The 27963-nt window shown below is 46.2% G+C and overlaps 1 protein-coding gene across 1 annotated transcript in view; it reads left to right on the top strand.

Moving 5' to 3' along the window:
* Positions 1-9580: 9580 nt before the first annotated feature.
* NKD1 (NKD inhibitor of WNT signaling pathway 1) overlaps positions 9581-27963 on the top strand; it is an 85100-nt gene continuing 66717 nt past the window's right edge. The window contains exons 1-3 of the mRNA XM_039352421.1: positions 9581-10121; positions 10371-10403; positions 10745-10890. Coding sequence (XP_039208355.1) covers positions 10097-10121; positions 10371-10403; positions 10745-10890 — 204 coding nt within the window. The 5' untranslated portion in view covers positions 9581-10096. The remainder of the gene's footprint in view (positions 10122-10370; positions 10404-10744; positions 10891-27963) is intronic.

The raw sequence follows: 27963 nt of genomic DNA, 5'->3' as shown, positions 1-27963 counted from the left end.
TCCTTCCTTTTCTCCCTTCTTTTCCTCTTTCTTTTCTTCCTTCCTCCCTCCCTCCCTCCGTCTCTTCCTTCCTTTGTCTCCCTTCATCTTTCTCCTTCCTTCCTTCCTTCCTTCCTTCCTTCCTTCCTTCCTTCCTTCCTTCCTTCTTTCCTTCATTTCTTCCTTCCTTTTTCCCCTTCTTTTCCTTCTTTTTTTTCTTCCTTCCTCCCTCCCTTCCTTCCTCCCTCCCTCCCTCCATCCCTTCCTTCCTTTGTCTCCCTTCATCTTTCTCCTTCCTTCCTTCCTTCCTTCCTTCCTTGTCACACGGTCGTTAAATGAATCCGGCTTGACTTTGCTTGTCAGAAGTCGCAAAAGGAGAACGAGGACCATATGCCCTGCCAGGATGGGAACAACCTCTGTGCCCCATCAAAAGGCTGGAAGCCAACCAGCGGCTGAGCAGGGTCCCTGGTCCATCCCACTTTCATCCCTACCCTCCAAATTGGCAAGATGAAGACGGGCAGCGCCCTCCTCTCGCGCCACACGAGAAGCGATGCCCTGCCAGAGCAGCTTTCAAACTCCAGGGTGTATTTTGGAGCACCCTGGACGCCTCTCCCAAATGTTGTGCCCCTCCCGTGTGTACATGCACGCACGTAGGCCCCACATGCCCGTCTGTTAGCTGGCCCGGGCATAAATATCTCAGCTGCCTGTTGAAATATGCGGCTGGTGTAGCAGGAAGTGTTTGTCAAGCGTTTCCCTGCTTTTCATTACGCAAGGCGCAAGGCCGTTCTCAGGGGAGGGGAATCTGAATTCTTTGAAGTCCTTTGTGATGGCTGTCTAATCTGTGGAAGAGGATTACTTTTTTCTGCCAGGAGCACATGACAGCTGGGTAATTAATGAGCATCATAAAATTATATTTTACCATTGGATACCCATTAGGAAACCTGGGACGGTTGTCATCTCAGACAAAACCATGCCGGCTCTCCATTTATCCCGACATCAAAGGGAATCTCCTACTGGCTTCTCCTGAATGCCCTAATTGTGTTTGCCTTTGGTGCGGAGACAAGACTTGGTGGAAGGCACAAGGTCTCTTGCTTTGCTACACAGCCCTTGCAGACTTTGGGGGGAAACAAACTAAAAGCAACATCCTGATTGTGTGACAGGGTGCCTCTTTTATTGGGAATACCCTGCTTCTCTTTTCCTAACTTTCACTCTGGATAGATTTTTGTTTGTTTGTTTTAGTTTTCCTTTGGAGAGCCTGGGAATGGATTTTGTATTCTGCACAAATGTTGAGAATAAAAGAAAAATATTCCATATATATTCCTTTTAAGGACATTGTGTAATAATCATCTTGTTTTCTGGATTTCCTTCTCCTGTCCCCCAGCCTCTCCTTCCTTCCTTCCTTCCTTCCTTCCTTCCTTCCTTCCTTCCTTCCTTCCTTCCTTCCTTCCTTCCTTCCTTCCTTCCTCCCTCCCTCCCTCCCTCCCTCTCTCCCTTCCTTCCTTTGAGGCCTTTGAACTATGGTGCTCGAGAAGACTCCTGCGAGTCCCCTGGACTGCAAAGCGATCAAACCGGTCAGTCCTAGAGGAGATCAACCCCAACTGCTCTTTAGAAGGCCACATCCTGAAGTTGAAACTCAAGTACTTTGGCCAGCTAGTGAGAAGGAAGGACTCACTGGAGAAGAGCCTAATGCTGGGAAAGATTGAGGGCAATAGAAGAAGGGGATGACAGAGAATGAGGTGGCTGGACGGAGTCACTGAAGCAGCAGGCGTGAGCTTAAATGGACTCCAGAAGATGGTAGAAGACAGGAAGGCCTGGAGGAACGTTGTCCATGGAGTCACGATGGGTTGGACACGACTTCGCAACTAACAAGAAGTTACTGGATATCTACTGTACATTGGTTACAAGGACATTGAGGCTCTTTTTTTCTGAGTTCCCCTAATGAAGTTTGTATAAACACCGGTATGAGCCCCTCTTGCCTCTGCTCAGGGGATGCCATCAAAGCAATTAATAGCAACGGCCAGCAACCAGTCTCCTTATCTTCTATGCAGAAGCCATAAACGCAGGCTCTACTTTCTTGACCCGTCAGTAAAAGAAAAGGACTCAATTAAAATAAAATAAAATTAACGCTTGCCCCGCGGATGAAAATTGCTTCCTGCAGAGCAAAGGCATCAGGAAACAGTTTGTGAGAGAGGAGGAGGAGGAAGAAAACACCGTGGGAGCATTGTTTTTTGGGATGCAAACATACACAAGTTATTAGAACACAAGATCAAAGGTGGTGCCCCACTGTTCTCTGTTCAATGCCTCCATTGTGCTTGTATATTGATGCCTGGTAGAAAGTTAGAATGGGAGGAGGCCAGGAGTGGGGGGGGGGGAAAGGAAGCCCTTTGTACAAAGATACTTGTCACAAAGAGAAACTCACAAAAGGTGATGTGAGAAAAGGCACCAGGTGGAGTATAAACCACCCTTATTGTTAAGAAATGCAAATAACACCCCCCCCCCAACTATTTTAAAATTTCTCCCTTATCATTTGTCTAGATGCTGAAGGATTATTGAAGTACAGAAACTGCTGATTTCCACACACACACACACCCTCCTTCTCCCTTCTCCCTCTTATCTTCTTTTATTATTGGAATAAAAACCATTCGTTCGCGATTACTGGTGGGGGGGGGAGTTTTTCTACCTTCTCAGCAAAATATTTGTTAAGTTGAGGGGGAATGAAACTTCGTTTCAGCAAAATGTTTGCTACCAAACGAAGAACTGAAACTTGGAGAAAAAGGCTTTTTTGGGGGGGGAATAAATAAATAAATTCTGCGAGCCTTGTGGCATCCTGGCCTCAGATAAGGCTAATCTAACAAGTTGTGTGATTAGGAGAAGTTCTCCATTATCCTTCTGCCATAGGATCCCTGAAGATCGAAACAAGGAATAAATGCAGCCCACTATATAGTTTTGGACATTTTCAGCTTAAAAATGACACCATCTTTTTCTCTCTAACGATGTTTTAGACCGGTGTCTCTCCACTTTTTCTTCCCCACAGACTCCCTTTAAATACCTTCTGAGGCCACGGACCGTGGCCACGGGCCACCAAGACTTAATATTTAAATCATGACATTTTTTCAAGCTTTCCCAGACCCTCCCCCCCATGATAATATCACAGCCCCCCTCCCGGGGCCTGCAGACCACTAGTTGAAAGCCACTGTTTTAGACTATTTACAAGCATATCCTTACATAAGGTGACCAACTTTTTTTACAGTGAAAAGGAGGACACAAATAAATTGAAGAAAAAAATATCGTAAATAAAAGAAACATTTTATTCATTGCAACAATAATACAGACAACTTGCATGTGCCAAGTTTGCCAGCCGGGTGTTTTGGCGCGCTCAGCAGCAATTCCTATTGGCTTTCAAAAGGCAATAGCGGGAGTAGCACAGCTCATGCAAAGGTTGAAAAAAAAAAAACATCAAAAAAAGGTGCCAGAACGCCATTCTGAGCGTTCTATGAGGGGGAAAAAAAGTCCTGCAGATTAGTCTTCAAATATCAAAAAGAAGGACATGAAGGAGGACACTTTTTGAGGGAGGACAGAACTCACAAAAGGAGGACTGTCCTCCCTAAAGTAGGATGGTTGGTCACCTTACCTTACATCACTCTCAATTGCCCTCATTTATATAAGTAATAGTAATAGTAGTAAAGTTGGAAGGGACCTTGGAGATCATCTAGTCTAACCCCTGCTCAGGCAGGAAACCCTACACCATTTCGGACAAATGGCTGTCCAGTCTCTTCTTAAAAACTTCCAGTGTTGGAGCATTTACTGCTTCTGGAGGCAGATTGTTCCACTGGTTAATTGTTCTAATTGTCAGGAAGTTTCTCCTTAGTTCTAGGTTGCTTCTCTCTTTGGTTAGCTTCAATTCTGGGAGTTGAAGTCCACGAGTCATAAAAGAGCCAAGGTTGCCTACCCCTGGTTTAATGGTTATTTTCAGTTCACGGGCTGAGAATGGTTTTCTGTCCCATCTGAGGCTCAAATGCTTCTTCCTGCATCAGCTCCCTGTACAAGGTTTAGCCCGTTTGGTTCTAACGAAAGGCAAATGGGGGAAAACCAGGGACTGATTCCTTGGAGAGAGGGTTTTCCGCAGACCGGAGTGCGTGGTTTTGTGTGCTGCCTGCATCTCGTGGATGAGGCTTTCCTTGTTTGTGCGGACCAGTTGCTGGCATACCACAGCCTGGTACTGGTCCATGGACTGGGGGTTGGAGAGAGGTTTTTCCATGGACCGGAGGGCGTGTGGTTTTATGTGCTGCCTGCATCCCACGGATGGGGCTTTGCTTGTTTGTGTGGACCGGTTGCTGGTCCACAGGCCAGGGGTATATAAGTCAAAGTGCTGTTGCTATTGTACCCACTGTAGTAAGTATGTTTGCTTGTAATTGTGTCTTTCCTACCTGAGACAGGCCAAATTCAAGAATAAATGGAGACTTGGAGCTGAATTTCCCTTGTTCCATCATCATACTAACCACAAGAGAACCCTGGGTATAGCTGTCCTCAGAGTGGGGACAAGTAACTTGACTTATCATGGCTTGTACTGCCCCCCCCCCCCGGCTGGGTTTGTACAACTAGCCTCCCTAAAATGTGAATAACTAGCTAATGACCCAAGTTGCAAGAACCAAAGCAAGTGCATTCATTCAGTAAATCACGGTTAGCATGGCAAGTGAGCACAGCCACTGGCGGAGAGAGAAACGGGGTTGTGTGAACACAGCATTTGAATGGGCAGTTAAAGTAGCTCAGGGGTTTGCTTCCATCTGCCTCAGACGATCTAAGACTTGGTTTCTGTAATAGGATGGGGAACCGTGTTTGGTCTGATAGATTTTGGCAAGGCTTCACTTCCCCTCCCCAGATACGTTCCTCCACAGCACTACTGCGCTTTTATTCAATACATGTTGACAGAGCGAGTATTTAGCTCCTGCTCCGTTTGAGCCAAAATTGCCAGTTTGTGCTCAAGTTAAACTCAGTTATTTTTATGCATCACTCTTTAAGCCACTGCGATGATGAAAGAGAGTGATATATATTTACCCCCCCCCCCACACACATCCCACTACATGTTTGTGTCTGAGTTACTTACATTTTGGTTTAGGTTTATCTCTAATAACTCTGCAGAGCTTGTACACACATTCACTATTTTCCAGAAAGAGGTGCCTATATTAACAGAGTATTTTTGGGGGGAGAGGACAGAATTTTTTTGACATTGGAAAAACTAGCAAGGTTGAAAGGTTGATTACCAACAAACGTCAGTGGACTGTACCCTATCGTGATCAATGAAAAGTAATTTTTTTCTTCCTAATGTTTTCCAGAAAGTGGAGGGTCTGGATTTTTTGGGGGGAATCTATCAAATGTTGATACATTGGTTATGATAGGAATTGATCCATTGGCTTGTCATCATGTTGTGGGCTGACAGAGAGTAACTGATCCATAGCCACCCTTTTAGGTCTAAACTGTGACTAGAACTCACAGTCTCCTGGTGACTGGCTCAAATCACCCTGTGATTTTTACGCCTAAGGCAGGACAAGGATTCTCCTAGTATTGGTCCAGAGTCATCCAATTAGCTTTCACGATTGAGGTGGGACTAGAATTCACAGTCTCCTGATAAGTGGCCCAAGTCACCCAAGTAATTTTCATGCTTAAGGAAAGACAAGAATTCAATCTCCTAGTGATTGGTCCGGAGTCATCCAATTAGCTTTCATGCCTAAGGTGGGACTAGAATTCACAGTCTCCTAGTGATTGGCCCAAAGTCACCCAACTGGCTTCCACACTTAAGGCAAGACTAGAACTCACAGTCTCCTAGTGATTGGTCCAAAGGCACCCAACTGGCTTTCACACTTAAGGCAAGACTAGAACTCACAGTCTCCTAGTGATTGGTCCAAAGTCACCCAACTGGCTTTCACACTTAAGGCAAGACTAGAACTCACAGTCTCCTAGTGATTGGTCCAAAGGCACCCAACTGGCTTTCACACTTAAGGCAAGACTAGAACTCACAGTCTCCTAGTGATTGGTCCAAAGGCACCCAACTGGCTTTCACACTTAAGGCAAGACTAGAACTCACAGTCTCCTAGTGATTGGTCCAAAGTCACCCAACTGGCTTTCACACTTAAGGCAAAACTAGAACTCACAGTCTCTAGCCTGGTGCCTTATACACCAGACCAAACTGGCTCTCCATCAATGAATACTAATCTGAATATAAAACTGATCGATCCTTAAGTGCCACAAAAGCGAATGTGCAAACAGAGATGAATTAAAACCGGTGGGATTCAGGTGAGCTGCCAAGCCGTATTTGTGAAATAAACCACGATTAGCAGGATTGAGAGAATACACTCAGCCCAGCTAGCCAAGGTGCCCTCCGTACATATGGCCACTGCTAAGACTTTGGAAGTCCGCTTGCTGGAGGAGGCTGAAACTGGAGAAAGCCACACAGTCAGAGTCTTTGATTTTCAAAGCATAATAGATTTGCACAACACTCTACACAACCACAGGCTTAGCAGGAAGTATGCCTATGTGCACACCCCTTAGCAAGGAATTATGCCTTTTTGGGGAGCAATTATATTTCCACTCTGCTCGGTTATTTGTTCTTCCTTTGTACAAAAAGGGGATCCAAAACTATGAAAAAGGATTGATACCATTATAACTAGGTCATTCAACTGGAGCTTGTGACGGCAGGGGAAGGCACACACATTGCATCCAGATATGTGTAAATCTGTGTATTTATGGCCCTGTAAAAAAGCTTTTTAAGCAGTCTTGAGCAACCTGTCAGGCAAATGGAAGAGGAATTCACACTGAAGGGCCCTTGGTAAGAACTCATGCACTGATCACGAGTTCAGGTTCTGCCTTGGGCATGAAAGCCAGCTAGGTGACTTTGAGCCAGTCTTTCTCTCTCTCACTCTCTCTCTCCCTCCCTCCTCTCATTATGGTAAAATATAATAAAGGAGGGATACAATTAAGTGAGTTGATCTAAGTCAGTGGTTCTCAACCTTTTTAATGCTGCGACCCCCCAACCGGTCGTAAGTCGAGGACTACTCAACCGGTCATAAGTCGAGGACTACTCAAGTGGTGCAGCACCGTTTGCAGAATGGGACTTTTGGGGGGCTCAGCAGGGCAGAGACAGCCTGGACAATTCCTATTGGCTTTTGAAAGCCAATAGAATTAGACTCTATTCAAGAGTCTCTTCTATTGGCTTTCAAAAGCCAATAGAATAAAAGGGAGTAGCACAGCTAAGAAAAAGGGGGGAAAAAATGGCGGACTGCGTTGTTTGGCGACCCCCGTGAAATGGTTGCTTGACCCCAAATGGGGTCCCGTCCCACAGGTTGAGAACCACTGATCTAAGTTTATGGATTACAGGTAATTCTTGACTTATGAACACTATTTCCATTGCTAAGCAAGGCAGTTAACCCAGATGTGTCTGATTTTAGCATCTTTTTTTTTTTTTTAAGCATCCGGCTAAGTGAATCGTTGCTGTTAAATGAATCATCCTGTTGTTAAGCAAATCTGGTTTTCCCCCATTCAGTCAGCTGATCAGTTTCCCCCCCCCCCTCAAGACTGCAAATGGCAATCACATGACCCTGGGAGGGTGCAACGGTTTGTAAATACACACGGTATCCAAGCACCCAAATTTTATTTCTGTGACTTTGGAGCTGTTGCGACGGTTGTTAAGTGCGAGGATCGGTTGTAAATCACTTTTTTTCCCCCAGTGCCATTGTAACTTTGACCACTGCTAAATGAATGGTTGTTAAGTCAAGGACTACATCAGTGGTTCTCAACCTGTGGGTTGGGACCCCATTTGGGGTCGAACGACCATTTCACGGGGGTCGCCAAACAACGCAGTCCGCCATTTTTTTTCCCTTTTCCTTAGCTGTGCTACTCCCTTTTATTCTAGTTGGCTTTTGAAAGCCAATAGAATAGACTCTCTTGAATAGAGTCTAATTCTATTGGCTTTCAAAAGCCAATAGGAATTGTCCAGGCTGTCTCTGCCCTGCTGAGCCCGTCAAAAGTCCCGTTCTGCAAACGGGGCTGCACCAGTTGAGTAGTCCTCGACTTACGACCAGTTGGGGGTCACGGCATAGAGTCTATAGCTGTGTTCGACCTACAATTTTCTGGTCCTGCACATTGTATGTCACGATATGTTTCCTTACGACTTGGCGTCTTGGGCAAATCCAACAGACCAACCCACGTGATTTCTCAACCCTGGGCTAGAGTTGAGCCCAAGAGTTCGAAGCCAGGGTTTTATAAACCCTGGCAAACCTTCCCATCTTGGCGTTTGCCCTACAAGCTGGGCACCCTTCAAGGAACCAGCACTTCACACACACACACACGTTGCAATCTGAATTCCCCCTCGGGAGCCCCCCCCCACGTTCTCCAAAGTCTGCCAGAGAAGCCCGATGCGGGCAAAGACAGCGGGGAAAATGCATTCACACGATCACGCGCAGGACCCCTTCCCCTTCTCCCTTTGGCCAAATCGGAGCTCAACCCTGCAGGCGCGCATGGGGAAAGCGGGGGGGGGGGGGGCGAGTTTCCAAGCCAGCCCATCTGACCCAAGAGCAACCGGGGTGCGCCCTGCCCGATCCCCCACTTGCAGAAGGGGGAGAAGGAGACCGAAACGAGGAGAAAGCCCCGCCGTTTGCAGCGCGGGCGGGCGCGTCTGCTTCCTTCCTTCCTTCCTTCTCTCCCTCCCTCTCTGCCTGCTGCCTTCCTTCCTTCCTCCCTTCCTTCCTCCGTAGCTCTGGGTTCTGCTGCCTGCGCCTGGCTGGAAATGAAATACCTCAAAGCAGCCGCCGCTCCTTTTATTTCAGGAGGGCTGGGTGATTGCTTTTTTTTTTCCCTTCTCCTGGCTCTTTTTTTTGGGGGGGGGGGAGACTCCAAAAGAGCCCTTTCATGTGCCGCCCGCCTCCAATCGGCATCCAGAGGTTGCCTGCAAGTGGTCTAATCTCCATGAGGTGTCAATCACGGCCCCTGGTGGGTGCAGGAAAGTCTTTCGTAACCGCCTCTGTCTTTGGGAAGAGGGGGGGGGGCGGGCGAAGGGAGAGAGAGAAAGAGAGAGAGACTCGAGTAGCAGGAGGGAGAGAAAGAGAGAAGGCGAGAGGGAAAGAAAGAAGAGAGTGATTCGAGTCGTGGGAGAGAGGGAAAGAAAGAAGAGAGAGAGACTCGAGTGGCGAGAGAGAGAGAGAGAGAGGGAGGGAAAGAAGAGAGAGAGTCGACTAGAAGGAGAGAGAGAAGGAGAGAGGAAAAGAAAGAAGAGAGAGAGACTGGAGTGGCAGGAGAGAGAGAGGGAGAGAGAGTGAAAGGAAAGAGGCAGAGAGAGAGAGACTGGAGTGGCGGGAGAAAGAGAGAGAGAGAAGGAAAGAAGAGAGAGAGAGAGAGTCGAATAGCAGGAGAGAGGGAGAGAGAGGAATAGAAAGGAGAGAGAGAGAGAGAGAGAGAGACTGGAGTGGCAGGAGAGAGAGGGAGAGAGAGTGAAAGGAAAGAGAGAGAGACGAGTGGCGGGAGAAAGAGAGAAGGAAAGAAGAGAGAGAGAGAGTCGAATAGCAGGAGAGAGGGAGAGAGAGGAATAGAAAGGAGAGAGAGAGAGAGAGAGAGACTGGAGTGGCAGGAGAGAGAGAGAAAGAGAGAGCCGAATAGCAGGAGAGAGAGAGGGAGAGAGTAATAGAAAGAAAAGAGAGAGAGAGAGAGAGAGAGAGAGAGAGAGACAGAGAGAGGCGCAGCTGCTGTTCTCGCCGCCGCCCGGGCGCTTCGGTCTCCGCGCTGCTCCCGCCGTCGCCACTGGATGGAAGAAGCGGCCTCCGCTCGCCCCTTCCCCAGCCGGTTCGCCGCCTTGCCCCCTTCTCGCGAGTAAGCCCCGGAGAGCGAGGAGGAAGCACGTGGATTGCTAAAAGAAAAAAAAAAAAGGGGGGGGGGCTCCAGAAGGAGAAGAAGGAACTGCCACCGCCGCTGCAACCGGGACCGGGCGCCAGCTGTCCCCGCTGCCTGACTTCGGGGACCCCTCCCCGCTCTCCCCAGATCGCCGGGGCGGGAGGGAGCGAGAAGGCGGGACCCCCAGCGCCGGCCGCCAACGCTCCCCAATGCCAGCGCGAGCGCAGAGCCGGACAGAGCGATGGGGAAACTTCACTCCAAGCACGGTGAGTTGCAAAGGGGCGGCGGGAGGGCTTTGGGTGGGGGGGGGGCGCCCGCCGGACTGCGGTGGGGGGCGGTGGGGGGGTGGGAGGCCGCCGGGGAGATATGGAGCTGGGGGGGGCGAGGGGGGGGGAGGAGAGCAGCTCTTGGACCAGCTAAGCCACGATTGGGGATCTAACCATCTTTTTTTTTTTCTTTTAAACCCCCCCCCCTCACCTCACCTCTGCATTTGCCCCTCTGGATCTCTCCGCTAGCTGCTGCTTGCAAACCTCGAGAGAACCCCGAAGGTAAGCGGGGCGGCCTTGGGGGGGGGGAGGTGGGGGGAGGGGCGGCTGAGGGGGGGGGAAATAACCGGGTTTCAGGCCCTCCCCAACTTTTCCCGGCGCGGGGCTTCCTTAGAACCTTCGAAGGGGTTGCAAGGGCGTGGGGGGGGGGGGAGAAAGAAAAGTTTGCGCGCCGCTTTCCCGGCCCGCTGGCTGACAGGGTCCCGGGGCTGCTGCCTGGTCGCCCCGGTGGAAGGAGGCTGAGGGGCTGTGGGGGTGGTGGGGGGACGCTTGGGGGAGGGGGGTCTCGGGAACAGGGGGGGCCTCCCTCGCCCACTTCTCCCCCGCCGGCTCTGCTTCTCCAGGTGACAGCTTCGCCGTGAACGCCTCGCTGGCGCGGAAAGGGCTGGAGGAATGGCCGGTGAACCCCAAAGGCGACGGGGACGGCGGCTTGAGGGTCCCGCTTGAGGGCTGCCCCCACCGGGCGCTTGGCAAGGGCTCCGGCCCCAGGGTGAGTTTGTGCCTTTCCCGCTTCTCCGGCAACTCCATCCCTGACGGAGACGTCGCGGGCGCCCGCTTGCAAATGGCTGGGCCGGGCAGTGTGTGTGTTTGTGTGTGTGTGTGTGTGTGTGTTTGTGTGTGTGGAAACACTTTATCCTCTTTTGTGGGGCAGGACACCCTGAGGGTTTGGGCAGGTTTGGGCCAAGGGGCTCCTGGCTCCTGAACGTGGGAGGCAGATGGAGGGTCCTGGAATAGGGAGAGAAGGGGGGGGGGAGGTCAAAATCCGCATTACAGAGTGGGAGTTGCCTTTTAACTGGTGTCCCCTCCCTGGTCGTACCCTCAACCCCCTCCAGCGATTCTTTCTGGCCTTGCCCCTACTCTGGTGCCCTCCCATGATGGAGAGCTGCAATTCCCATCCTCCTAAAAGGGGGAAGATGCTTTCCTACGAGCTGCTGGTCCTTATTAAAGTTCGTTCCCTGAACGGATGCCCTTCCCCCAGACTTTTGAATTTAGTGCCCCTAATCCCAGAGAATAAGGTTCCCCACTCCCAAAAATTGGGGTGGAAGGCATCTGGAGAGCTCCCAGGGTTTTTTTTCCCCCCTTGATTGAGCACCCCCCCCCCTTCGGTCCCTCCCTGTGACTTGGCTGCCAAAAGGCCTTGGGATTTTCCCAGGGCGTTTTGGAGGTGGCCAGTTCCGGTTCCTTGTTTGGTAGCTTGACTTCTTGACGGGGGGGGGGGCCCTGCGGAGGGGCGTGGAAAAGGAAGATGTTTTCTGATCTTCCAGATGTTGCTCTGAGTCGCTCAGGGATCCGCTTATTCGTCATTGGCTTGCTTGCTCCCAGGCGTGCAGTGTGATTGAAACTATGGTGGCTTGTCAGCTGGGTGGGAGGCTGATTCCCACGCGCAAGGACAGCCGGTGGTGGAACCCACAATGCTTAATTAAACCATGGCTTGTGAGCGCAGCCCCCTGTAGCTGAGGTACCCTTTTTCTTTTTTGCAGGAGCCTTTAGCTCAGGGGTCCTCAAACCTGGCCACTTTAAGACTGGTGGACTTCAACTCCCAGAATTCCCCAGCCAGTCACAAGTCTTAAAGTGGCCAAGTTTGAGGACCCCTGCTTTAGCCTAACTTTGGGGATTCTGTCCCCGGTTAGTTTCACCCAAACTGGTAGTCCTCCACTTACGACGCCAATTGAGCCCGGCGTTTCTGTTGCTAAGTGAGACAAGTGTTAAGTGAGTTTGGCCCCATTTTATGACTCTTCTTAGTTCCCCAGTCAAACGAATCTGGCTTCCCTCACTGACTTTGCTTGTCGGACAGTCACAAAAAGGGGATTGTGTGCCTCCAGGACATTGCGACCGTTCATAAATATGAATCACTTTCCACGTGTCTGAATTTTGCTCACGTAACTAAGGGGATGCTACAACGGCCGTAAGCGTGAAAAATGGACATAAGTCCCGTTTTTCCGTGTTGTAACTTTGACCGGTCACTAAATGAACTGTCATAAGTCAAGGACTTGCCTGTATGTTGGATCCATTTCCCATCATTTCCAGTGTCTTGTTGGTTGAGGATGAGGAGAGCTGAATCCTACACCCACAGAGGCTATGGCGTTGGAGAAGGCTGGGCTAAAATTGTTAACGCAACAGTGCCAAAAATGCTGTTCTACAAAACTGCCTTTAGGCTTGCAATAAGTTAAGTTCTTTGCCTTGATCCCCTGCTAGAGATTTGCAGAGTGCTTTGCAGTTGGGCAAGTCTGCTAAAATATGAGATGAAAATAACGAAATAATAGGCAGGTTTTTGCAAAAGTATCAAACATGTTTTCCTGAACATCTGGATTTCAGTTTTCCCTGCTTCCAAAAGAGAGAAGAGAGAAATGTTTTTTTTTTAATTATTATTTTAAATTTGGAGGCACACCTGAACTCTTGTGTCAAGATGGAGAAACGGTTGCCATCCAGATGTTGCCGAACTAGAGTTTCTGTCACCCTTTTTTTATCAGGCGGATTACCTCTGACTGTTGGGAACCGAAGCTCATAAACATCTGGGGGGGCTACATGTTTCCCATCCTTGCTGTAAAGAGTCTTTTCTTTCGTATGCTTTAAGAAAGTCTGGTGGCTTTGGCATAATGAAAGATAATGTTTTAATTGAAAGCTGTGGATTTGGTTTTGTCCCTGACTGAGACACCAGAGCTTTTTTCTTAAAAATATGTGTATACATGACAAACTGGGGGTTTTTAAAGCAGCTTTATAGCTTTATCCTCAAATTTGCTGGCCTTAGGTCTGTTTTAACAAGCCGAGATTTATTATTTGCAGCTGGAAACCATGTTTCACCAAGCTTTCTGGTCATCTGGAGACAGCTCTTACTAACATTGAGCACTCCCCTGTGGCGGTGCATAAGAGATTCCCTGGCGTTTTAAATTTAAATAAAGCACATACAGACATGGCCCTCTTGGTTTTTGTGGGGGGGGGAGTAGTGAAATTCCACCCCTGGTGATGTCATCATGCAAATGAGGTAAATTATGCAGATGGCCTCATTTACATGGTGCTGATGTCATCAGGCATACAATCTGCAGCTGCTTAGCTTGGTCTGGACCCTTAAACACATTTGACGTTAAGAGCATACGTGCAGCTAATTCCCGATTTAGGACAGTTCATTTAGTGGCCATTACAACGGGACTGGAAAAAAGAGACTTATGATCATTTTTCACTTATAGACTAGACTAGACTAGACTAGACTAGACTAGACTAGACTAGACTAGACTAGAAGCTAAAATAGAAATAGAAATAGAATAGGAGCTGGAATAGAATAGGAGCTGGAATAGAATATAGTAGAGTAGAGTAGAATAGAATAATGAATAGAATAATGAATAGAATAGAATAATGAGTAGAGTAGAATAGAATAGAATAATGAATAATGAATAGAATAGAATAATGAACAGAGTAGAGTAGAATAGAATAGAATAATGAATAGAATATAGAGTAGAATAGAATAGAATAATGAATAGTATAGAATAATGAACAGTAGAATAGAATAGAATAGAGTAGAATAATGAATAGAATAGAATAATGAATAGAGTAGAATAATGAATAGAGTAGAATAATGAATAGAGTAGAATAATGAATAGAGTAGAGTAGAATAGAATAATGAATAGAGTAGAGTAGAGTAGAATAGAATAGAATAATGAATAGAATAATGAATAGAGTAGAGTAGAATAGAATACAATAGAATAATGAATAGAGTAAAGTAGAATAGAATAGAATAATGAATAGAGTAGAGTAGAATAGAATAGAATAATGAATAGAGTAGAGTAGAATAGAATAATGAATAGAGTAAAGTAGAATAGACCTTGGAGAGCTTCTAGTCCAGCCCCCTGCTCAAGCAGGAGGACCTATATCATCTTAAGTGCCTCTTATGACCTTTGTAGCCTCCCCGTGATCATGTGATCCAAATTCAGATGCTTGGCAACTGGTTCACACTTACGACCGCTGCTGTGTCCCAAAGTCACCCGATCCCCTTTTGCAACCTTCTGGCAAGCAAAATCAATGGGGGAAGCCAAATTCACTTAACCGGCTTACTAACAGCTGCAGGGATTCACAACCCCCGTGGCAAGAAAGGTCATGACCTGGGGCAAAACTCACTTAACAAATGTCTCGCTTAACAGAAAATTTGGATTCCATTGTGGTCGTAAGTTGAGGGCTGCCTGTATCTTTTGCGTAGTGATGGTGATGGTGGATTGTATCAATACTGGCTCTTCTTTGATAACCTTAAAGATACTAGGTAACTGGGACCTATTCTGCAATATAGATGCAAACGTGCAGAGCTTTCACTTTCATTCAGACAAGGTGGAAGTTTGGTTCTTGGCCAAACTGTTCAGTTGTGGGTTGTTTACGGAGGAGGCAGTGTGGTTTAGTAGCTATAAGATGTTGGGTTGGATCTGGGGAGACTGAGAGGAACGCTTCCATTTAGACATGACGGTTACTCCCTCCGAATCCCGCAGCATTCTCTCTGCAGGATTAAAATTACGGATTAAATTACACACACACAATAATCTTTCTCTCTTTTTTCCTGGTTGATGTTCATTTGGTCGTTCCCCATCTCCGGTCCTTTGAAGAAGAAATAAGCCAAAAGTGGAACATTCATTCTGTCGGAGTTTAAATTCTCTTGCTGAATAAGTTAATTTAGCGTAGTTCCAAATACTTGTTATAACTTTATGAAGCCATGGTTTTTTTTTTCCAATGAACAGCATAGCAATTAGATCCACTCTTCCTCTCATTTCTTTTTAAGGGGATCTTCCAAAGAATCTTGATTGTACTGCCTTCTTCATCTTCTTCTTGTGCCATATCCGTTATCGGACGTTGGCGATCATGTTGGCGATCCTGTTTTTATCAGCAGCCTACAACTTTCAAATGCCAATTTTTTTTTTTTATGCTGACCTCTTGGTTTACATACAAAGTTCAGTGCTCTGGCTTATCTATCACGGTGGATGAGAGATGCATAAACTGGCAATATCCTGAGAAACATACCCACAGTGAACTGAGGGACAGACTAGATTGCTCAGGTCTGTTGCCCCTGAAATTGGTGCAGAAAAAAAGTCCTGTAGCCTAAATCTTGGTGTCCAAATGTGCTTTTTCAACAGGCAACTTGACTTCAGACTTTTTGACCTTCAGTCAGAGCTGAAGAAGCTTCTTGGATGAGAAGCGAAACGTCTTCAAAGAAAAACAAAGTCCAGTTGTCTCTTGAAAAAGGCTAACATCTCCATTAACACCATGTTAAGCTTGATTAGAATTTACCCTGGATAGACTGGTTGTTTTTTTTTGTTTTTTTTTTGAAGCTTATCACTTCGTACAAGCCCTTTTAGCACGTTACACTAACCATGGGTGCGGAAAGGCAGTTCGGTGTAAATGTCTTTGGAGATTCTCAATTATCCAGGTCTGCAGTTGTCCCAAAGGCGTTTTTTGAAGAGGCAACTGGATTTTCCTTGGTTTTTTTTCCCTTGAAAATGTTTCACTTCTCATCCAAGAAGCTTCTTCAGTTCAGTTGAAGAAGCTTCTTGGAGGAGAAGCGAAACGGCTTCAAAGAAAAACAAGAAAAATCCAGTTGAAAAAAAATCCTCTTGAAAAAGCACCTTTAGGGACCACCATCGCCTGGATGATGGAGAATCTCCATAGACACTTAATCCAATGATGTTTGTGTGTGTGTGTGTGTGTGTGTGTATTTGTGTGTGTGTGTGCTTTCAAGGCAGAGACGTCATCCTGCCAACAAAACTGCTTATAGTCCAGGCCATGGTTTTTCCAGTTGCAATGTATGGCTGTGAACGGTGGACCATAAGAAAGGCTGAGCACCAAAGAATGGAGGCCTTTGAACTCTGGTGCTGGAGAAGACTCCTATGAGTCCCCTGGACTGCAAGGCGATCAAACTGGTCAGTCCTAGAGGAGATCAACCCCAACTGCTCTTTAGAAGGCCAGATCCTGAAGTTGAAACTCAAATACTTTGGCCACCTAATGAGAAGGAAGGACTCACTGGAGAAGGGCCTGATGCTGGGAAAGATGGAGGGCAAGAGAATAAGGGGACGACAGAGAATGAGGTGGTTGGATGGATGAAGCAGTAGGTGTGAACTTAAATGACTCCAGAAGATGGTAGAGGACAGGAAGACCTGGAGGAACGTTGTCCATGGGGTCGGGATGGGGCAGACACGACTTTGCAATTAACAACAACAACAAGTGCTTTCAAGTCAGTGTTCACTCCTAGCAGTTACCTGGGCTAGTTCCCTGTAGCTTTTTGGCAAGGTTTTTCAGAAACAGTTTGCCATTGTCTTAACCAGTGCTTTTTTTCTAAAAAAAATAAAATAAAAGGTGCTGGAACTCACACACGTCATACAACTCGCCTTGCCTACCCTACAAGGTTCCATCCAAAAAAGGTGCCGGAACTCCGTTCTGGGCGTTCTATGAGAAAAAAAGCCTTGGTCTTAACTACCTAGAGCTGACACAGAGTGGCTGGCCCAAGGTCACCCAGCTGGCTTTGTGCATTAGGCAGGACTAAAGTTCGCAGTCTCCTGGTTTTTAGCCTGGTGCCTTAGCATTTCATCAAACTGCCCCTAAAGGTCCTTTTTCAAAATGCAGCTGGACTTCCTTGGTATTTTTCCTTGAAAACGTTTTGCTTCTCATCCAAGAAGCTTCTTTAGTTCTGAACTGAAGAAGCTTCTTGGATGAAAAGTGAAACATTTTCAAGGAAAAAACCGAAGCCCAGTTGCACCTGGGACAGCCACGGACCTGGATAATTGAGAATCTCCATCATAGACATTTACACCAAACTGCCTTTCCTCATCCATGATTAGCATAACCCATTAAAAGGACTGAGTTTGCATGAAGTGATAAGCTTAAAAAATAAATACATCCAAGATTAATTCTGATCAAGCTTAAGATGATGTTAATGGAAATGTTAGGGCTTTACTGACTTGCTAAACCTGTTGAGCGAACTCAGCCGTCCATGGGAGTAGACATTCCATGTTGGGAATGTATAATTTAATTCATGGTCTTGAATTTCCCAAAGCAACTCTCATGAGCAAATGAATTGTGCGTTTGATTTTGTAACATGGTCCCTTCATCATAATGGGAAACCACACCCCTAGTTTCCATCATTGTGGTGTAGCAGGATGACTCCAGCACTCTCAAGCAAGGATTGTGGTCAACTGTGACCTAAGTGGTGGTGGATAAATTAGGGGCTTGTCCTATCTTGAAGTATATAATCTAAAAATCCCCAAATGCTGGTAGATGGTCTTCTCAGCTCTTGCCAAGTTTGTTACCCTTTTGTATTTTTCATTGAGACAGATGGAGACATTCTTAAAGGCCCAGCTGTTGAACGATGTTAACTACAGATAGTCCTCGACATAACGATCACATCTGAGCACAATATTTCTGTCGTTAAGTGAGACAATTGTTAAGTGAGTGTTGCCACATTTTAAGACCTTTCTTGACTCAGTTGTTAAGTGAATCATTGCAGAAGGTCGCAAAAGGGGATTGCATAACTCCGGGACACAGCGCCCCTCATAAATAGGAGTCAGTTGCTAAGCGTCTGAATTTTGGTCACATGATCATGGGGATGCCGCAAAAGTTGCAACTGTGAAAACGGTCCTAAGTAACTTTTTCAGTGCCATTGTCTCTAAAAGAACTTGTGTCGAGGACTACCTGTTATTTAGTCCAAAGCAAATGAAATCTAATTTATTGCATTGGTCTTATTTCTTAACTCTGGGTCCGCCTCTGTTGGAAGCCAATCATAGGCCAAAAGAAGACAAAAACCCTTGATTTAAATTTATGCAGATTACAGTCCACATGCTAATATTGCTGATGGTCATCAGCATCATCCAAGAATGGAGATCATATAGAATTGGAATTTTAACCCAATGGTTTGAAGATTAACCTTGGATTCCATCACAAAAGGGACACATTATTGGTGCTCGACCTGGGAAAAAATATGGCTTAGGGCTTGTTTTATTAATAATAGCACGAATGTTTTTCTCATCTTCCTGGAGGACTAAGGCTGATTCAATTGTAGTGGCACGTTGAGGGCTGCCTGTATTATCAAGAGGGATTGAGTTTCAGACAACCGTTTCTCCAACCTTGCTTAGAGTTGTTGAAGACCCTATTTCCATTCTTGCTGTCGGAATAAATAATCTGATGCAGAATTACAGGATGACTCTCAATCTTGGGTTCCAAAACATGGCACCCAGTCCTTCTAAGGCAGTGGTTCTCAACCTTTCTCATGCCGCGACCCCATAATACAGTTCCCCATGTTGTGGTGACCCCCAACCACTTATACATCACCGGGTGCCAGGGACGTGGCCAAAGAAAAGGGGGGGAAAATGGCGGGCAGCCTTGTTTGGCGACCCCCCTGAAATGGTCATTCGACCCCAAATGGGGTCCTGACCCACAGGTTGAGAACCACTGTTCTAAGGGAAGGGCTGTGTTTGTTGAGTTTTATCTTCATTTCAGACTCCGTTGCTTCTTTGTAACAAGCTTGTTTTACCCAATTTGAAAGTTGTTGAGAAATACGTCTTGAATGAGACATCATACACACAAAAAAAAATACACCACAAGGAATGTATATATATATTTATTCTGTTTTTCACTACTGTCCTAAAATGAAAGTTCTGATGTCTTTCACTGTCTACAAATGTTTGACTCTAGATATTTTTCGGAGAACATTCATTCAAAAATGGGCATGGGGAAAGTGTGATGGAGCAGACCAATGTGCCAGTGATATATATATTTTTAAGCGAGATTAAATTAGTTTACTGCTCAATTGCCATTTCGAGTGTTTGAAGTTTCAGTCACGCTGTGGGGATGGGATTAACTGAATTGTCCAGTAATCCGACAGAAAGCTGGTCTGGATTCCGTGGCAATTACTGTCAGACAATAGTTTGGTATGGTTACAAACCATAACAGGGTAGAAAGCTTCTAGCATCTCTGTGCAACATTTGTGCCGGAGGTAAAATTGTCACAAGGATTGCTCTGTGTTGTGAAATTCGGCAGAGTTGAGTTTAAAGAGGCACCAGATGGAGCTGGCCAAGAAGAGATGATGATCTGTGTTTATTTGGGTGTGTTTTCTGAATTGTTCATATCTGATAGAGCTGCTTGTAAATTCGGATCCTGGCGAGCCTATGAGAATGGTTCTTGTGTTTACTCTCTACTTTAAGAGAGAATGAAACGCTTGGGAGAAAGAGACTGTAAACAGTAATAATTGAGATTGATTGTGGCTGAGTCAAAAAAGCAAAATAAAGGTAATGTTCCCTTTGAATTGGACTGAGTTCCTGGTGACTTCACCGTCAAATTTATGTAACTTTTCTTGGCAAGTATGTGGAAGTAGGTTTGGCAATTGTAAGACAAATCAACTTCAACACCTAGAATGCCCCAGTCAGCAGAATTGGGGATTGAAATTCACCCATCTTAAAGTCGCCAAGATTGAGAAACGTGATTAAGGAAGTTATTTCAATTTCCTGATTGGCCTTTAACTCTGATATTATTGATGGTTTACCATCCGGGTGTTAAGCAGGTCCAATCTTGCTTAATTTCTTGAGGTCAGGTAAGGTCTGCTAAGTTTAAGCACATTTGGTGTGTAAAGAAATTGGTGAGAAGGGATATTCAGAACGTGACTAGAGACAGACATGTGCAAGGGCCGAAGACTGAAGAATCAGAATTATGGAATAACAGAGTTGGAAATGACCCTGGAGGTCATCTAGTCCATCCCCCGCTCAGGCAGGAGACCCTATACCATTTCAGACAAATGGCTGTCCAATCTCTTCTTAAAAACCTCCAGTGATGGAGCACCCACAACTTCTGAAGGCAAATCCTTGCACTGATTAATTATTCTGTCAGGAAATGTATCCTTAATTCTAGGTCAGTTCTAACTAATGGTTTCCATCCATCAGCGCAAGAGAAACGAGGGCCAGGGAAAAATCTGGTTTAATCCCCAGAAGAGTCCATTCGTGTACACAAAGCTAAATGAGACGGATAGATGGATTTCATGCCTAAATCTGGAGTTACTTTTCATTTGATTGTATGGGGTAAATTCTAGCAATCGTGATATAATCAGTTAACCATGGTTTATATAGCCGCGCTCACTCATTTAGTTTCTTTCCCTCCCTCTCCAATTTAAAAGATTCACTTCAAAGGAGAAAAAAAATATGTGCCTAATAAACAACAAAGATGAAAATGATCTGGACATAAGGACTGAACCCAAATATCATAAATCGGAACAGCTTTCCTCTCTCTCAAAGATAAATAAACAAGCCAGCTTTTGGCCTAAAAAAGAAAACGGGAATTCTGGAAATCAAACGGTCTGTTGAGAAGTTCATACTTAAAAGATCCGTGGCTTCGTTTAAGGTTGAAAATCTAATCTTTGTGCTGCCTTGTGCCGGAGAGTGTCTCCGTGCTGAAAATGGGATTTTCCTCTTTTGAAGGGGGCCAACGGAACGGTGCGATGGCTTTAAGCCCCTCATCCTAAAATTTGCTTCTTCAGCAATGGAGGGGTGAGAAAAAGTGCTGGGCCGGCCGTTTGCTCTCAAGTTTTTTTATCCCTGGAAGATGCCTTTGTGTGGATTCTGCCACCACGGAGAGCCTGGAGCTGCTAAATAGGTGGTGTTTTTATAGCCTCCTCGTTCTTTGCCTTCCCAGAGACTTTCTTTTTACGACTTTCTTTGAACTTGGCTTCAGAATGAAGGGAAGGAAGGCGGGGCGGGGGTGGGGAGGCGAGGGGAAAAGAAAAAAGCCGGAGCCCGCTGGAGTATTGAAACTTTGTAAGGGCTGATGCTGGCTTCAGAAGAAGAGAAACCTGCATGCAGAGATGATCTTTTAAAACAAAACAGAGTGTTGCGCTGGGGCCACCTCCCGCCAGTATAGCCACTGGCCTTTATAGAAATTCTGGAAAGGGCACGGCTTAGGTTTCCTGCAAGTGTGCTTCAAAACCTGGTTGAAAAGTAAACTGCAGATGTTCAGGGGGCCTGGTAAGAGATTCTTTTTTTTTTTTTTTTTACTCGTCTGGGTGGTTTATTTTCTTTCCTTCAATGCTCTGGCAAACTAGACAGTTCCTGCTGTGGAAGCCTGGGGCTCTACTTTTCCTGGTTCTCAGGAAGCAGAAGGCTGAAACTCACTCAAAAGCGAGATCTGCATCTCTCTCTGGCAGGAGAGAGACTCTGTGGCTCAAGTTGCCAGTCCACTGGGTTGCTTTTACTAGTAATAGTGGTTAAGACGGCACCCTGACTTCCAGTCCTGCCTTAGGCGTGAAAGCCAGCAGGGTGACTTTGGGCCAATCGCCAGGAGATGGAGAGTTCTAGTCCCTTCTTAGGTGTGAAAGCCGGTTGGGCGACTTTCGGCCAATCACCAGGAGATGGAGAGTTCTAGTCCTTTCTTAGAAATGAAAGCCAGCTGGGCGGCTTTGGGCCAGTCACCAGGAGATGGAGAGTTCTAGTTCCTTAAGCATGAAAGCCAGCAGGGCGACTTTGGGCCAATCGCCAGGAGATGGAGAGTTCTAGTCCCGCCTTAGGTGTGAAAGCCAGCAGGGCGACTTTGGGCCAATCACCAGGAGATGGAGAGTTCTAGTCCTTTCTTAGAAATGAAAGCCAGCTGGGCGGCTTTGGGCCAGTCACCAGGAGATGGAGAGTTCTAGTTCCTTAAGCATGAAAGCCAGCAGGGCGACTTTGGGCCAATCGCCAGGAGATGGAGAGTTCTAGTCCCGCCTTAGGTGTGAAAGCCAGCAGGGCGACTTTGGGCCAATCACCAGGAGATGGAGAGTTCTAGTCCTGCCTTAGTATGAAAACCAGCTGGGTGACTTTCATCCAAACCCCCTCTCTCTCTCAACACAAGCCACTTCACAGGGTCGTTGTCAGAGGAAAATAGGAATACTGGATATGTTTATTGTCAATTATTTCCAGATTTTAAAAATTATTACTTTCCCCCCCCTTCTTGTACCCATTTTGCCCATGCCAGCTGAGCAGGACAAGGGCAGACTGGACTTCTGAGTTCATGTGACCTAGCTAAGCAGCTGGATACTGAGTGCCATACCTCTGAAAACTGCTTTCACTATGATGGGATTCAATCATGCACCATTGGCTAAACGTCCTGGAACCTATATGGTCGCTTTCCCTGATCGTTCGTTGACAACCTTGATGTCCTCAGATGGTTTGAATGCGGTTCTCATCAGTCCTGCAGCCTGCATTTCCAGTGGCAAAAGATAATGAAAGTTCTCATTCAGACACCACGCCAGGCTGTCTGTCCCTGATATAATAGACACGTTCTTGCAATTAAGGCGGGGCTTAATTTCTCCCTTGCTTGATTACTTTGGCCTAGATTGCACCAATAGTTACTCTAGCTTTTCCCACCATGTTGCACACATTAGTATTTTACTCAAGCTCACTTGCAAAAGTGGAAGGGCCTGATATCGCCGTTGTGAAAACCTGCCAACTTCCCCCCAACTCTGATTGGCCAACACAATTCCACTACAACATGTGCTAAAAAATAGGAAGCACCTACAGTCTTGTTTACCTCTTTACCAGGGTGTCTTTGGAGTTTTCAGAGCGTTGATTTTTTGATGTAATGTTTTGATGGTTGTGCTGTCTTTCTGTAGCTTGTACTGTATCTTTATCATGATGAGCCAAGGTGGCGCAGCAGGTAGAGTGCAGTACTGCAGGCCGCTTTAGCTGACTGTGTTCAGCAGGTCAGCGGTTCAAATCTCACCGGCTCAAGGTTGACTCAGCCTTCCATCCTTCCGGGGTAGGTAAAATGAGGACCCAGATTGTTGGGGGCAATGTAAATATATATATACATTGCTTACTGGTGTACACCGCTTAGAGAGTGCTTGCACTTAAAGCGGTATATAAGTCTCATAAATAAATAAATAAATGATGGCTATTTGGATTTTAAGGGATGCATCGGAGCAGTGTTTTCCAAGTTTGGCCACTTGAAGACATGTGGACTTCAACTCCCAGAATTCCTCAGTGAGCATGCAGGCTGAGGAATTCTGGGAGTTGAAGCTGGCACGTCTTTTAAGTGGCCAAACTGAAGAAAGACTGCTTTACTTAGAAGACCTGTTTGTTCAGCGTGAATTGCGATGAAGCCGTTGCACCTAAAGCTGGATATAGCGTGTCGAGTGGCAGATGGAAAAATGGCCCCGGATCCTGTCCTTTAAAATAGAAACAAGGTTCTGGTCCTCATGGTGGCAGGTGAAAAAGAATAGGCCCTTTGTTTTTTTGTTTTAAAGTTGAGAGGCTAGAAAGAAGTCCAGAAAAAAAGAGACTCTTGGTAAGTTGCAGGCTCAGATTTTATTTGGCTCTCATCATTTTTTAGGAGGTGTGTAGATTTCTCACTGGCTTCTGGGCTGGGCTGAGCAAGGATACTTCTCTGCATGTCTGGAATTTCACTGGGAAATGAAATGTCTCGCCATTCGCATCCTTCAATGGTGGGTGACCTACGAAGGTGCCATCCTTTTAAAAAAAAATGACCTTACCAATTCTAAGAAGACCCCGTCCCGTTAATGAAAGCATTTACAGCAAGCATGAAAAGGAATTCCGTTTGATGCCTTTCTGCACCCTGCCTCCCCCCCCCCCAAGGGATCAGAGAAAGTTTAGAACAAACTTAAGACTCTGTTGAAAATCTTAAGTGGGAAACTTGGTGTTCTGCCTTCCTCAAAGGGAAAAACAAAGAGAGGGAATCTCTCTCTACTGAAAAGCTGGACACTTTTAAGTGTTCACATTTGACCCCTGCTCTCATCAGTGGTTGCTCCCGGCTTGGAGAAACTAACCAAAGATCACTGTTGCCATCTCGAGTAGAAAGCAGCAGAATCCATGGTGGTTTGGTTTAAGGTAGTTTTGAAAACTCCTATTATGTTTATTTTCTAGCAATCCAAAACACCGGTGTTTATCTACTTATGATAGACTCCAAACATCAAGACAAAGACACACTGAATTTCTTCTAAATGGTTTTCTATGCCTCACTTAGAGGCATAAATCTTGCCGAACTAAAACAATGGGACAGGTAGACCTTGACTTACGACGGCAATTCAGACCCAGATTTTGGTTGCTAAGCAAGGAGTTTTTAAAGTGACTTTTGTCCCATTTTACGGTCTTTCTTTCCACAGTTGTTAAGTGAATCATTGCAATTGTTAGGTTAGTGACACAGTCGTTAAGTGAATTTGGATTCCCCATTGACTTTGCTTGTCAGAAGTTTGCAAAAAGGAGAACCCATGACCCCCCCCCCCGGACACTGCAACAGTCATAAAAATGAGTCAGTTGCCAAGTGTTGGAATTTTGATCACATGACCCTGGGGATGCTGCAACGGTCGTAAATATGAAAAACGGTCACTTTCCATTGTAACTTTGAACTGACACTAAATGATTATCATTAAAAGGATATTCTGAGAGCTTCTAAGGGGAGCTATCTTAACTCTCTTCCTCCCAACCCAAGTATCTAAATTTCCACTTTCTCTGGGTCCTCGGGAATGCAGCCCCTCCCTCCTGGAATCCAGACTACATTCCACCACATCCTGACCCCATCGAGCTTTCTCTCCTTTCCGGGAACTCTAAAATCATGGTTTGTTGAACAAGCTAGACACTTGATTCCGACACTGTGTAGTCATGGATTATGATGACTGGCATTCCTACAACTTACGAGTTGCATCCTGGCATGCTTTTGATTTGGGCCCACTGTGTTATATGAGCCCAGCCATTTCTGGTTTAGTCATTACACCATGATTAAGTCAAACATAGCTAACGTAATTCTATGTACCTGCTATAGTTTAGCAGGATGTGGGAATCAGACTCTGGGGCTGTGGCAACGGTCGTAAGCGGGAAAAACGGTCACAAGTCACTTTTGTCGATGCTGTTGGAACTCTGAACACTCGCTAAATGAACTGTTGTAAATCAAGGACTATCTGTATCTCAGGTGGTTAGATTTTTTTTTTTTTGCCTTGGGCTACCCACATTCCCTCCACATCTGCCTCTGTGTTAGTTCTGAGGAACTGGCCTCTCTCTGTGTGCGCCTGGGTGTTATCGGTCAGAGAGTGTTTATGTCTGAGCTGTGGTGGCTCTGCCGGAGCATAACATGTTTCCGAGCATCTCTGTGCCAGCTTGAGAGGATTAGGGCACATTGAGGTTCCCATTAAAGCCTAACACTGTGATTTCAAGATCTGTGGAAGGAAAACTCATGCTTGAGTGTTTGATCTCGGGGTGATGCTGTGCACGCCGTGAGGTACGCATTGCCGGGATCAGCTCGGGTGGAAAGAGAGAACAAAGGACCATCGTGCAGGAGAAATGGGACAGGGGGAGCTGCTCTGGAGGGGCTTTCATCTGTCGTGTGATGTGTGCGGTGGAGGAAACGTGCACACCCTCTGCTTTACTTATCTGCCAGGAGAGGGGAGGAGGAGGAGGAGGAAGAGGAGGAGGAAGAGAGGGCTTGATGCCCTTGGAAGAAGTAGCAATAGCAATAGCACTTAGACTTATATACCTTTCACCGTGCTTTACAGCCCTCTCTAAGTGATGTACAGAGTCAGCCTATTTGCCCCCAACAATGAGTCCTCACTTCACCAACCTCGGAAGGATGGAAGGCTGAGTCAACCTTGAGCTGGTGAGAATCGAACTTGTGGCAGTGGGAATGCAGCGTTAGCCTGCAATACTGCATTCTAACCACTGGGCCACCATGGCTCGCTCCTTCCTTCCTTCCTTCCTTCCTTCCTTCCTTCCTTCCAATAGCACTTACATACCGCTTCACAGTGCTTTACAGCCCTCTGTAAGTGGTTTACAGAGTCAGCCTATGGCCCCCAGCAATCTGGGTCCTCATTTTACCGACCTCAGAAAGATGGAAGGCTGAGTCAATCTTGAGCCTGGTGAGAATTGAACTATCGAACTGCTGGCAGCCCAGCTGGCAGCAGAATTAGCCTGCAATACTGCATTCTAACCACCGCACCATCACAGTCACTTGCCATAGCAGCTTGTTCAGTGGAGAACAACGGAGACACAAAGAAGGTGGTGTGTTCTTTGGCCAGAGAAAAGGCAAAAACTGGAGAGGACCACGGGACCTAACACAGCTGGAGGAAAGCAGCCCAAAGCAGGCCCTTGCTTAATTCAGTGTGACTTCACTATATCTGGATGAAGCTTTGATCTTCTTTTATCCCATGCAGGTGGATTCAGCACGGGCACTGAAAGATGTCATTTTGTTCTGAGGCTAAATGAGCACAGGAGTATCTTAACAGAAGCTTCAACTTGATTCCTATAAACAGTTCACTTAAGATCTTTTGAAGCTGTTCTTTTAATTTGCAAGGGATGAGGTTATTTTAATTTGTTTCGAATAGTCAGATTGTGAGATAACTTTTTTCCCTTCCCCTCCCCTCCCTTGAAGTTCAAATTGCAGGGCAAACGTCTGAATGGGACTGAATTGTTTGTTTTAATCTTGCAATTTAGATTTGGGTTGGACTTATCTCACACACACACACACACACACACACACACACACACACACACACCGGCAAGGAGGTTTTTGTGCATTTGTTTCCGTAACAAAGCGAATTTAAAAAGTAGGGAGATGCTTGGAAGAAATTCTCAAGCAGAGGAAGAACGAAGCGCAAAAACCGAAGCCTCTTTTGTGGTGGAAGAAACTTTTTGAGGAACTGCAGGGCAAACTTTGGCATGGCCTTCCTCTTTTCATCTCTCTGCAATCGGATAGTGGGGGGTGGGGGGGGGAAATCTGGGATCGCTGCCAGATACCAAGCAGATTTATATTGTTGCTTATCCTTTGAACATTCAGAAATTTTGGAGTCTCTTCCCTGAAACTCATGCCGAAGTCTCAGCATTGACAGGTGGTCCACCAGCTTTGCAAGCGCTTCTTGCATTCTGTACACGGTTCACGGTGAGGCTTTATGTTAGCCAATAAATCTTAAGTAATCCCTCGATTGTCTTCTGATACCTGCTAAACAATGTGACACTCTAAAGGACACGCCCCCCCAAACAAAAGATAATTACTAATGCCAATAATCTCCTAACCAATGGGTTTAGGGAAAGCATCCATTAGATCTTCGAGGAGACATACAAAGGGTTGAGCTTGATGTGTGAACCAGGCCACCAAAGTTTGCAAGTCACCTCGTAGGCTGACTTGCAAACTTTGTGGGCACCAATGGATGTCTGCTCTGGGGTCCACCAGCCTCTCTAGAGCACTAGGTTTTTATTTGGGTGCCGGGAAGAGACCTTGCAACTTCTAGCATTGTCTTTATTTAGAATCCAGAGTCTGTAGATGTTCTAGGTCAATGGTTCTCAACCTTTCTAATGCTGTGACTCCATAATACAGTTCCCCATGTTGTGGTGACCCCCAAGTGGGTGTGACCATCAATAAGAGGGAGTAGGACAGCTAGGGAAAAGGGAAAAAAATGGCAGACAGCGTGGTTTGGCGACCCCCGTGAAATGGTCATTCGACCCCAAATGGGGTCCCGACCCACAGGTTGAGAACCACTGTTCTAGGTGCTTCTGTAGACCTTTTAAATCACGGGCGGGCAACTATGGCCCCTTTATGACCAACTGACTATGGCTCAGGAATTCTGGGAGTTGAAAAGCACAGA

The sequence above is a fragment of the Crotalus tigris genome, unplaced genomic scaffold (genome assembly GCF_016545835.1).
Source record: "Crotalus tigris isolate CLP2741 ecotype Arizona unplaced genomic scaffold, ASM1654583v1 scf7180000018432.44079421565:4894166, whole genome shotgun sequence".
NCBI lineage: Eukaryota > Metazoa > Chordata > Lepidosauria > Squamata > Viperidae > Crotalus > Crotalus tigris.
The sequence above is the reverse complement of the archived record's forward strand: the minus strand, read 5'-3'. Positions and strand labels throughout refer to the sequence as shown.